At 42.3% G+C, this 13,129-nt stretch overlaps 1 protein-coding gene across 1 annotated transcript; it reads left to right on the forward strand.

Annotated features, from left to right (window-relative positions):
- Positions 1 to 2,283: 2,283 nt before the first annotated feature.
- ACRALDRAFT_210121 (uncharacterized protein) lies at positions 2,284 to 9,836 on the forward strand (the record flags this gene model as incomplete). Its single annotated transcript, XM_071023048.1, has 4 exons — positions 2,284 to 2,327; positions 2,702 to 2,747; positions 2,793 to 2,913; positions 9,823 to 9,836. 4 exons carry the CDS (start codon positions 2,284 to 2,286, stop codon positions 9,834 to 9,836), a joined length of 225 nt encoding a protein of 74 aa, XP_070873746.1.
- Positions 9,837 to 13,129: the final 3,293 nt, after the last annotated feature.

Raw genomic sequence — 13,129 nt, forward strand, 5'->3', positions numbered from 1 at the left:
GCCCCCTTTACCTAGGAAATAGCCGAGGAGGCTATTGCCCTAATAATAAGTACTAATAAGCGCCCCGGTAATAATAAGGTATATAACACGTCTCTATACCTAGCTATAAGGGCCTTATTAACAATCCGGTAGCCGGCCACGCCTAATAAAAGATAGCGCGGCCCCTCTTACCCTCCCAGTCGCCCCCGCGAGGCTTACTATTATCCCTATACCGATCGTATTATAGGCGTTAAAATACAATTTAATTAGATATACTATAACTAATCCGGGCCCGGCGCGGCCCGTAATAACCCTAAGTGCTATGAATACAGTATCGGTTCCTATACGTGCCGCCCTATAAGTTCTCTACGATCCTTAGGCTAAGTGGCTACGACTAACTTCTTAGCTCCCCGCCGCTACTATCTAATTTATTAAGCCCTTAGTCGATACGGGTCGCGCTATACACGATAACCCAGATAACGACGATATAAGTGTCTTTTATATCTTCTCCTAGGTCGCTACTAACTCTAGTCCAGCTCCGCGAGGCCTATAAACTAGCTCGTAGCGACTACTACGCCTCCTTATCTAAGGCAGCCCCCGCCCCCGCCGCCACCGTTAACGCCGCCTCCGCCCCCGTTAATAATAGTAAGGGTCTCCGCTATAAGGTAAAGGCCCTCCGCTAGGAGGTTTAGGACTAGGGCGCCGCGATAACGCGCCTCCTAGAGGGTTTATAGCGGTCACGAAGAGATGGAACGGAAGAGGAAGATCTAGAGGAAAAGAGGCAGTTTGAAATTGTGGAAGACTGTGAAGACTGTAGAAGTAAGATACAGAGAGAGAGAGAAAAAAAGGAAAGGAAGAGGGAGGCGGGCAGCCTGGTATATATAGTCCTTTCCTACGGTTTATTTAAGCTACTGATTTGGTATTCGGAGGTCCTGAAGGTCCGTGGGTTATTCCGGAGGTCCTGAAGGTCTATGGGCCCACCTAAAGGTCCGTGGGCCTACGTAGAGGTTTATGGGTCCACCTAAAGGTCCGTGGGCCTACCTGGAGGTCCGTGGGTCCACCTAGAGTCCTGGGGGACTCGGGAGGACCCTGGAGGACTTAGGAAGTCCCTAGGGGACTCTAGAGGACTTAGGAGGTCCCTGGGGGACTCGGACGGTCTTAGGAAGTCTCTGGCTTATAGGAGGTTTCGTATATCGTACTATACAGTATATAGTTATATTTATTTTCTGGGTATAGTACTAACACCCCCCCGTAAGCTGATTCCTATATAATAGGTGCAGCTTAGCTAGTTATTTCTTAGTCTATATATTTTTAAGACGAGGAAAAAAAAAAGGAAAACCTCTATATTTATTATCGTGTAGGGAAAAAATTAAAAAACCCCTTCTTAGTTTTATTCTAGGAAAACCTGTCTATAGGTAAAAAACCTAGTATTTAAGTTCTTTTATTTCTTTATAAGGCGGTAGGTTATATTCGGGTAGTATATCCTCGTTATAACCTAGGTTTATATAGCCGTAGAGTGTATTATAAGTCTCTTTTAGTAGCCCTTTAGTTATTATATCGGATATATTATATTTAGTGTTTATATACACTACCTTTATATTATTTTCCTATAGCTATTATCTATAGAAGTGAAACTGTCTATCGATATACTTTACTCTTTTATAAAATTCCGGGTTTTTAGCGACCTTTTTAGTACTCTCGCTGTCTATAAGAATAGTAGGAATCCTCGGTTTATTATTACTGAATCTTATATTAAGGTTATCTATAAGTTTAGTATATAGATTATGTATATAGATTCCTTCTTTTATAGCCTCGGTTAGAGCCATATATTCGGCTTCTATTATTAATAAAGCAACGACTTTCTGTTTCGATGAGGTCTAGCTAATAAGATTATTTATTCCTACGCAGTATATATATCCTGAGGTAGACGTTCTATCTTTCAGAATATCTAAAAAGCTGGTATTAGAGTAACCGTATATATATAGGTTATCTCTTTTATAGTTATATAGAAGACCTATATTAGGATATGCGTTTATATAGGCCCAGACTCTATTTAGTGCCATAAAGTGTTCTTTTAAGGGGTTACTTATATATCGGGCGCACTTATTAACGGCATAGGTTATATCGGGCCTTAAGTAAAGAGCTAGATATAGTAAAGCTCCTACTTCTTGTTCATATTTCTTTATGTCTTCTTTTGACGCCTGTTCAGGGTTTGGTATTAGGACCTGAAGGTCCGTGGGTTATTCCGGAGGTCCTGAAGGTCTATAGGCCCACCTAAAGGTCCGTGAGCCTACCTAGAGGTGTATGAGTCCACCTGAAGGTCCGTGGGCCTACCTGGAGGTCCGTGGGTCCACCTAGAGTCCTGGGGGACTCGGGAGGACCCTGGAGGACTTAGGAAGTCCCTGGGGGACTCTGGAGGACTCAGGAGGTCCCTGGGGGACTCGGACGGACTTAGGAAGTCTCTGGCTTATAGGAGGTTTCGTATATCGTACTATACCGTATATAGTTATATTTATTTTCTGGGTATAGTACTAATAGAGGGTATTCTCGCCGCCCTTTAGGGAGGTAGTAACCCTGCTACCGGTAATAGTAATAATAATAATAGAGGCAGGATATTCCGACTATACCACTTGGATATTCCGACTGTAGTTCCGGTAGGCCCACTTTTCCGACCAATCAACTTTTACATCCTAGACCATACAACGTACACACACACACAAAGTTACGATCGCTTATTCAACCCATACGCGCAACCTCAATCTGCTTCAGTCAACAACGCGATTACGCTTCTACTACCTATTTCCTTGCCTTAGAATAACAACAACAACAACAACAACAACAACAACAACAACAATAATAATAAGGCGATATCCGTGGGCGTGGGCGTGGGCGTGGGCGTGGAAGAGGGCGTAGAAGAGGTCGTGGAAGAAAGAGGTCGTGGAGCTGTTATTGCTAGCGGAGGTCGCGGAGCTATTTCTTCTACGATCGGCTTTAATCGAACGCTTATCCGTTAATTACAGCAGCAATAACAATAATAATAATAGGAGCAGCAGCAGGAGTAGGCTGGATATATAAGGATAAATAACGGGGAACTGGATTCTGTAAAAAGGCTCTAATTAGTGGTAAATAGATTCGAAATAGAATCGCTGTTCTTAATCAAGCAGTCAAAATCATTTCAGTTACTGCCTTTAATTAATCTAAGCGATCGAATTAATCCAAAGCGTTAAAAGGCGTTAGAGTGGTTTACGACCGTAGCTGTGTCTGTTATTCCGAAATAGGAAGAAAGTGGGTCTATGTCAGAACTATAGTCGGAATATCTAAATAGTATAGTCGGAATATCCTGCCTCTAATAATAAGGGCGGCTCGGGCAGTAATACCGCTAACTAAAGTCCTTTATAGAGGCACTATCTGCCTTTTTAGGAACCGGTAAGGGGGCCGGTAAATTCCCCCCCTTTAATTAATTTAGGGAAAGATTACCGCGCCCGTACATTTTAATATCAAGCCCGTAAATATAGAGCATATTCTCTTACTTACAAACGGCATATTTTTCTATAATAAAACGAGGTCTCGACGGGGCTAGGTATATATAGTTACCTGGCATTAATTCCACTATCAGCGCGCCTCCTTGATTCTTTCTGGTTTAAGAGTTCATTTTGACTTATAATCGAGCAGCAGCTCCAGAGGAGATATTAAAGGCTTCTTTTCTAATCTAGCAGCATAGAATAGATAAAACGGACGATGAAATAATATTGATATGATGTAGCTGTATGTACCTTAGCCCGCCGAGACCTCGTTTAACCGTAGAAAAATGGACTGCTTGCAGGTAAGAGAACTTATTGGATCATGACTCCACTTTTACGGGCTCGATATCAAAATGTACGGGCGCCGCAGTGCTTCCCTTAATTTATGACTAGAGGTCGTCCTCCCCTCGTATCTAGGTCCCCTCGTCTTCGCGTATACTTAGTAGTGTAATCTTATAAAGGCCCGTTATTCGTATCCGCTAGGCCGTATTTTGCTTCGAAAACGTCTAACGCCGTGGTATCCTTTATAGCGTCTAACGGTTCCTAAGTAGGTTCTACCTATCTTACCTAGCGCACTAACACTTCGTGTTATACACCGCGACCTCGCCGCTTATTCTATGCGTATAAAATACTTTCTACCTCCTACTCTTCGTTACTATAGAGGGCGTCCCGGATCGGTTTAGGCTATAGATTAGTTACGACTTATCTAGGGAGGGGGTCGCGGCTAGCTTATTTTAGGATATTAACGTGGAAACAGGGATATATCCCCGAGGGCACGTCTAACTTAATAATATAGAAGTTAATCACTTCGTTACTCTATACTTTTAATATAGCTAGCTTAGCTTCTTCGAAGGTCTAGGCGTAGAGTAGTTAGCTATAGAAAGCCAGGTAAGGTCTCCTACCTCGAAGCGTTTAGCTAGGAGTCGCTGTTTATTTATAAACTCCTTATCCTATAATTACTTCGAGGCTATTATAGAGGGGCAGACCCGTGTTCCGGGTCTGGACGTTATGGATATCACGTGACCACGTACGCGGTCCCAGAGATCTGATCTTGTATGCGGCTATTTTTCGGAATAGACCCACTATATCTAGCTAGCTTTTCGTCCGATCTTTCACGATCGTCACCTATCACCCATCACAATCAAAATTTGCTTCATCCTTCCCTTTTTGGTTATCTAGACGATCCAGAAGAGCCGACCGTAGGCCCGCCTGCCTATCTATAGCTATCCGTTCCCCTGATCGGACCACTGCCGACCCTTCTAAAGGCCCGGCGACCGTCTCCTCGGGACCCTTAGGTCTAGATACGGACCCGTGACGAGCCTGACCCTTCCCTTCGGCTAGCCTATTGGTTGGTTGTTTGTTTTGGCCCTAGCGGAGCCGTTCTGCACAGTGACGGCTTCGCCTTTCTTCACTATAGCTACCTATACGAACTCCACGGCTCCTTATAAGCGACTTAGTAGGTTATAAGCGGCGGCTTCCTTCGGGTACACGGGCGTAGGGTTATAGATCTAGATAGGGTCGATATAAAACCCGTGTTCTAGGAAAAAAGGGCTTAGCTAGGTCGTTAAGCTCTTCCTGCTATTAAGTAATAACTACGCGGCGGGTAATAGGCGACCCTAATTATCCTAGGAATAGTATACGAAGGCGCGGAGATAGGCCTAGATATCTTAGTTTAGTCTCTCGGGTCCTTTATCGGTTTAAGGCTAATAAGCTATACTAAGTCGCTACTTAATCCTTATAAGCTTATAGAAGTATCGCTAGAACCACCCGGTCTAGTTTAAGCCTTAGTTGCTAACGATTAAGAGGGGTATACCGTGGAACCTAAAGTGGTAGTTTAGGAAGCGTTTAGCGTAGGCCTCCGCTTTTATCATTTTTATCGCTTCTAATATCACTAACTTCGTTAGCCGGTCTATAATCACCTATAAGAACCGCGCCTTACCCTTGCCGGTGGGTAGCAGGTCCGTTATAAAGTCTATCGCGAGGTAGCTACGGATTTACTCGGGTATAGGTAATAGTTTTCATAATCCGCGCTTCGCGTTCCGCTATTAGTTACTCTTATTATATAGATTATAGTTACGTATAAACTGCCGTATATCCTTATTTATACCGGGCTAGAAGAACTATTAGGCTACTATAGCGATTATATTCTCCTTACCCGGGTAGCCGCCGATAGTAGAGTCGTGGATCGCCTATACTAAGCGTCCCCTTAACGGTAAGTCTTCTCCGGAGCTCGGAACCTAGAGATAATCCTAGAAGGTTATATATCCTACGGGGTTAAGGGAATATTCCGCGATCTATAGCTATAGCCTAAGGGATAGGTTAAAGCTACGAGCTCTTATAGTAATCGCGGTAAGGACCCCTTAGTACTAGGGGTCGGTTATTATAGTCTTATCCTAAAGTTATTAAAGGTCTTTATTTACTTCGAATACACGCTTAATAGATATCTTCTATATTATCGGCCTATAGATCGTTTTTAGGATCGCGGAGTCAGCTATTAATTAAATTACCCGTCCCTATTCCAGGTTATCCGAGGTATCCTTTAGGGCGTCCTATTTATAATAGGAGAGCGTATCCGCCGCGAAGTTCTTAGTACCTCGCCGGTACTTTAGTATAAAGTTAAACTAGGCTAATTCGCCGGCCTAGCGGCTTCGCCTTTCGGTAAGGGACCGTTTAGTTATAAAGTACTTAAGAGCCTTATAGTCCGATAATATTATAAATTACTCGTAGCTAGTTAGTTCTGCCTTCTAGGTAAGTATATAGCTTATAACTACTAATATCTCCTTATCGTAAATAGGGTAGTTATACTCCGCCAGGGTAAGCTTACGCGAGTAATACGCGACTATAGAGCGACGTCCTAGCTCGTCCACCTAGGACAGGATACCGCCTAACGCGTAGCCCGAATAGTTAGTCTCTAATATAGTCTTACGGTCTAGGTTCTATAACTATAGAATAGGCTCTATCTAAAAGAGTCGTTTTAGCTCCTTAAAGGCGGCGTCTTCTTCGGCCCCCCACCTAAAAAGCCGATCTTTCTTTATTAGTGCCGAGAGGGGTGCTATAATACCCGCGAAGTCGTAGATAAATATCCGGTAGTAGTTTACGAATCATAGGAAACTTCGTACTCCCTTTACTAAGGTAGGGGCCTCCTAGTCGCGGATAGCCTTTAACTTCTCGGGGTTATAAGACACTCCCTTATCTACTATAACGATAAAGCCTAGATATTTTACTGTTATCACGCTAAACTCGTACTTAGCCGGGTCTAAGTTTAGGCCGGTATTTATAAGCCTACGTAATACTAGCCGGACCTTCGCCTCGTGGTCCTTATAAGATCTACTCGAGTAAATCAGGATATCGTTAATATAGGCTATAATAAAATCGTTAGGGAACTCGTATAAGGTCTAGTTAATATAGCGTTAGAAGGTGGCGGGTACGCCGCTTAGTCTAAAGGGGTATACTAGCCACTTAAAAAGACCGAAGCGTATTCTAAAGGCCGTTTTACTTTTATACCCGGGAGCTATACGGATCTTATAGAAGGCGGCGACTATATCGAGCTTTATAAACCACTTAGCGCTAGCCAGGTTATATAGGGTCTCGGTAATTAAAGGGAGGGGGTAACTATCCCGCTAAGTAATCGCGTTTAGGGCTCTATAATTATAGTAAAAGCGGAGCCCGCCCCCTGGCTTCTTCACGAATAAGACCGGCGCGGCAGCCGCCGAGCTACTAGCTTATATAAATCCCTTATCTATCAGGTCGTTAAGCGTCTTCCGGAGCACTAGTAACTCTTCCCTTAATATACCGTAAAGGGGCCCTTATAGTAGGGTCGGCTTAAGCCTATTAGGACCTTACTTTAGGGTAATTTCGTGGTTAACGCCTAGTCGGTAAGGGGTTAAATCGTTAGCCTTATTAGGCGCGAAGAGGTCGCTAAACTCTTATAGTATATTTATAGGGATATAATCCCGAGGGTCTACTAGTTCCTTTTTACGGAGGGCCTTATCGATATCCCGTATACTAATAGCCCGGATTTAGGCGTTAAACTCGTCTCTTTCTTTTCCCTTTAATCCCCTTTTTATCTATCGTATTATAGCTATAAACACCGATCCCGAGACTAGCCTTACCTCGCGGATAGCTTATATATCGGCTAGTTCTTCCTTGCCTATTAGTCGTAGGTTAATATCGGCGACTCCGTAGTATAACCTACGATTCTTCGCGTAATATATAATGTTATTATATTCTAGCCACGGTTTTCCTAGGAATATATCCTAATCTAGTCCTTTTACTATATAAGCAAAGACTCGTTATATATAGCCGTTAATCTCGAGCTTAAACACGGCGATCCTAGCGCTAATAGCCGGCTTAGACGTATCTAAGAATCCTTTTAGTAATCGTCTCCTTTTATTAACTAACGGTAACTAAAGTCTTTAGGTAAAGCGTTTGTTTATAGTAGCGTAGCAGTTATAATTTTTGATAAATTGGGCTACGAGTAGTAGGCTGTACGCGCGGAAGAGAGGAATATCAAGCAAAAGCTATTGAATTCGTAGATCCGTAGGATTACTGCTTGTTACGCAAACGCGTAGGTTATGTGTAAAGAACTGACTTCTGGGATTTCTTCCTGGATCCGGGGCTGGCAAAAGACCCTGAAAGATTGGGTGGCGACTGTTACGTTAACAGCCTACGCGGCGGTTATCACGCCACGTTATTTGCTTAAGTAATAACCAAGATATCGTATTTACGATACCTAGTATATTTATATGATTATTACTTATTATAAGTATAATATCAATAATAACCCGTATCTATAAAAGTATATATATATCTTCTATTTACTCGCGTTAATATTAAAGCTAAGTCGCCGCTAGCTAGGTATTTAAACGCCTCCTACTCCCGCCGTAGAGCGGCTATCGGCTTTAACGCCCGTTTTCGTATTAAAGCTATTCTTTTCCTAACTCTTTGTTATCTAAACTATCTAAACTCGCGGCGATATCGCTATCCCCGGCCTATACCTTTACTACGCGGGCGCCCTTAGCCTTACCCTTATCCCGGGACTTATAGTTTATACGAATATATCCCTTTTTCCTATAACCCTAGCACTCTTAGTTATTATAAGGTCGGTCTATAGTTATATCGGGCCGGACCTAATTAATCCCGCCTATTATAACTTCTCCGTCGGTATCGGTCTCTTAGTTCCGGGTTCGGTTCGGTATATAAGTATTCCGGCTAGTCAGGTATAGTCCTTCTAGCTTCTAGGCGATACTCTAGACCTCGATAACCTAGCTTATATAGTTATAGGGTAACTTCGCGGTGATTAAGGCGCTATGTAGCTTCTAGCTTAGGGCTCCCTCTAGGAAAGTGATCTTCGCCGAGTCTACCTACTCGCTACCACCTACTTAAGTGATCTGTTTTTCGAATTTCGGTAAAAACTACGAAAAGGTTTATTCCTCGCTTTATCGGAGAGAATATAACACGAAGGCCGCGTAAGGCTATTCGTTCTGGTCCTTATATATACAGTCCAGGTGGGTAAGGAACGACTCTGGGTCGCGGGTACCTCCCGGCCCCCTAGTAGCGTAAAAGGCTAATACTATTTACTAGGCACTCCCCTCTAAGTATAAGTTAATATAATACTATATTTCGGCTTAGTTATTAAATAAGTGTTCGTCTAATAGGAGCTTATCGTGTATTTACTACGACTAGGTAGTATACTACGTTTATCTTCTACTAAACTTCGCGGGGTATAATAGGGGCTTAGTGTATAGCGGATATAGTTCGTTTAGTTCCTATAAGACTATAATCTAGGGGGGAGCAGAGGTCGCCGGGGTCGGAGGACCTACCACTAACTTAGCAGGTATATTCGTAGGGGCTCCCTTTAAGGCGTGAGGTTAGGGGTAGGTTATTACGGGGCCTAGGCATTCACGAGACTATTCGTAAGTCGTTAGAGTAGCTTCTATTATTAAGCTATCTATTCCTATAAGGGACTAAGCGATATATTAATAGCTTCGGTAATCCTTTTATCCGTCTACTTAGCTAGCTCGGCGGGGTTTATAGGACCGCCGCCGCCTAATAGCGCGTTTATATCTAACTCTATACTAACGCAGCGCGTGGGGTTCGCTAAATTATATCTATATAAGCGGCTAGTTATAGGTTAATCGCACTAAGTAAGGCCGAATAATTATATTAGCTAGAATTAAGGAAAGGGAAGGAAAAGGCCCATAAAGAAATACAGGATTTACTAGGTTTATACGAATCCGCGGTAAGGGCAGCGCGAGGTCCGAGTATCGCATCTACGTGCTAATGAGCGGTTCCGGCCTTATGCTGGAACTACACTTTCGAGGGGCCAACCCGTGACATGGGTGCTACTTAATAGGAAGGTATTAGTTATATAATCTCCTCTCGGAGTAACTAAGGCACCCTTATTAACTAGGTAGCCTTACTATAAAGGCTACCACCCCCTCTATATACTCTAAGCTAGCCTCCGTATTCTAAATACACGATAAGCCTTCTCTAAATACGAATATACCTGCTAGTCAGCACATAAGCCTCTAGAGCCGCTTCACCAGAGGCCCCTATGGCTTACACAACGAGACTTTAAGCTCTTATACTCAGCACTAATAGGAAACCCAGAGCCTTATAATACGAATTAATAAGCCCTTTTTATGCCTCTTATAACCTTCTACGTTTTCTATAATAGAAGTAGATTTACGGATTATAGACCGGCGAGCCCTAGTAACGTTATAATAACCGGCACTATAACAACTTTAATTAACGGATATAGAGATGTTATTATAATAATGGAAGGAACGACTAGCCAGTTTAAGTTCTGGCTAAAAGATATAGCCTACTATAAAAATTTATTTATAACCTAGTATCTAATAAGAAGATATTTTAGAACAGTTACTAGTAGTACTAGGAGCCGCCAGACGACTATATAAGGCGCTATAATCGATTAATCCTTTATAAGCTTAGTTTATATTACTATTAAACCATTATAAAGCTTTATATAGTCACTAACGCCCCTATTATTACTGCTCTCCTAGGGTAATATAAGATAAAGCCTCTTTTACAAACCGATTAAGAGAAAAGCCAGCTCAGCCGACCGTAATCTATAATATCTTCTTTTAGGGTATACTAGCCCTAATATAATAAGGCAACTAGAAGAGTAGGTATAGGGCGTTAAACTAAAGGGGCCAGGAACAGTAAACTATAGAGCTTACGCCTAATCTAAAATCCCGTGTTAAATTAGCCAGCGGACCCGAATAGCCCCTAGCTACGCGGGTAAGAGGTGGGTAATTAACTTCACGGAATTTATACTAACCGTAAAAGAATAGGTATAGATTATATTCTTTATAGATCGATATAGCGGCTTTATAGCCTGCTACGTTATAATATCGAAGAAGGCTACCGAGATTTATATAGTTATCACTTGATTTACCCGATAGTTTTAACGCTAGTTTAGCCGCTAAGTACGTGTCTTTAAGTATGATAACGAACTAATATAATTACTTGAAATACAAGGCTTAACTAAGTAAATCGGTATATAACTAGAGTTCCCTTAGTAGAGACTCTTGTATAAAACGGCGGTGCCGAAAGATTTAGGGCAGTTATTATAATTAAGGCACGAGCTATACGAATCTACTCCCGATTACCTGATTTATTATAGGTTAAAGTCGTCCTATCTACCCTTACGTATATAACAGAATACCTAAGTAGCGGCTCGGTGTAACGAAAGGAAAGTCCGTAGACTTTAGTTAAGGAAAAGATATCATAGAAAAGGCTCGATAGGTTAGTATCGTAGAGTGATCGCAGTATATTCGTTAACTAAGCGCTGACTTTAAACTAAGACTTTAACTTAAGGGATTAAACTGATCCCTTAACGTACGCATAGAGATAGGTTCGGTTCGGTGGTCCGTGCGCGGCTATCGGTCCGACTATATGCCGATGGGTCTGCGATTATCTCGTTATACTGGCCCCCCCCTGATAAGTCTGGTCCTATAGACTTATATTATCGTGATACCGTTAATTGCGCGTTTATCGCGATTAATTATCTCTCTTTATTTAGTTCTATACGAGCCCTCGTTAAAAACCCGTAGGAAAAAAGAGTGGCCGCTCCCTTGTTTACCTGCTTATCGGCGTTCTATCGCCGACTATATGCCTTATGATTTATCCGAATATTACTATAGAAACTCCGCGATGCTTATTATTGCCTATAGTTATCTAACCTTTCGCGGATATTATGCCTAGCCTTAGGTAACCGTTTGGCGATAAGTATATAGTTCTTCGCGTGATTTTCCTTATAGCTCCTAATTCTCCTCCTATAACTATCTTTAGTTATTATAATCGCTGATTATTCGTTGACTATTTTTAGCCGTCTCCACTTTATTATTATTAATAATATTAATATTATTATACTAACCGATCGCTATTATATCGTCGGTTAATTTATAAGTTACTATGGCTCTTCGAGAGCTATAATATAATACCGATAATAGATAGGAATCGGTTATTAGGGATAAGGCTCCCTATTTATTTTATATTTCCCGGCTAGATTTATATATTAGTATCAACTGTTTCGATAAAGCCGGCGATGGCACGGGGGCCAGTTATTATATCGCCTATACCCGGGGTTATTAGTAATACGTCGCTATAAGTTCGCCGGCTCTTCGGCGTTTTTCTATACTAATTAGTCGTTAGATGCCCGATTTTATACTAGGTGCTGCTTAGTTACTATAGAATAGCAATAAGCGTATTTATATAATAGATAATAATTTAACGCCGATAGCCTGGCGTCGCTCTTATAAGCGTATCTCTAAGGCCTATAAATAGTTCCGCGTGGTTATAGACCGTGGTAAAAAAAAGCTTACCGCTAAGGATATAAGTTCTTTAGTCGCCGACCGCTCGGCTACCTGTTTCTAATAATAAGTGGTCTTAAATACTAGTTCTAAACGAAATTTCGTCCTTACGTTCTATAATAACGGTTAACTTTATATACCGTCTTAGCCGTATTAATAACGCTAAGGCGTCGGCATTATTAGACTAAACTCGTCCTCCCCGGGAGGGTAACCTCCGCGACGTTAAGTCGCTTATTTTATTCGTTAAGGACCTAGCAATAAACGGCTACCGCCTATTTAATCGTGAGGACCGTCTATATAGCCTTAAGGCCTTCCCCTCGCTGGATAGGCTTACCGACCTATTAGCGGTAATTAATAACCCTCGCCGTCCTGCCTTAGCGCGTCGTTTTGCTAGTCGCTCGGCGGCCACTCGCTATGGTTACGCCTTTGCCGATAGCGATAATCCCTTTACCGATAGTTCTAATAAGGCTATCGCGCCCGTCCCTTATCCTACCGCGACTCGTTCTCGCCGTCCGGCTCGCCGAGCCTCTACCGCTTCGTCGGCCACCCCGGCGCCTTATACTATCTCGTGGTCGTCTTACTTTTTATATATATGTTTTTTATACTTCTAGTACCTTTTTCGGATCCCTAGAGCGTTCTCTAGGTGGTCCTCTGGTTCCTAGGTATTATACTCTACCGGCCAGCCTGCCTACTTTATAAGATAGAATGTTTTTCCTTATTCTTCTTTATAACTAATAATATCTTTTACCTCCTATTTATCTTACTCCTTCTCTAGAAGCGGGAGATCCTTCG

The sequence above is a fragment of the Sodiomyces alcalophilus genome (assembly GCF_042370955.1).
Source record: "Sodiomyces alcalophilus JCM 7366 unplaced genomic scaffold ACRALscaffold_6, whole genome shotgun sequence".
Taxonomy (NCBI): Eukaryota; Fungi; Ascomycota; class Sordariomycetes; order Glomerellales; family Plectosphaerellaceae; genus Sodiomyces; species Sodiomyces alcalophilus.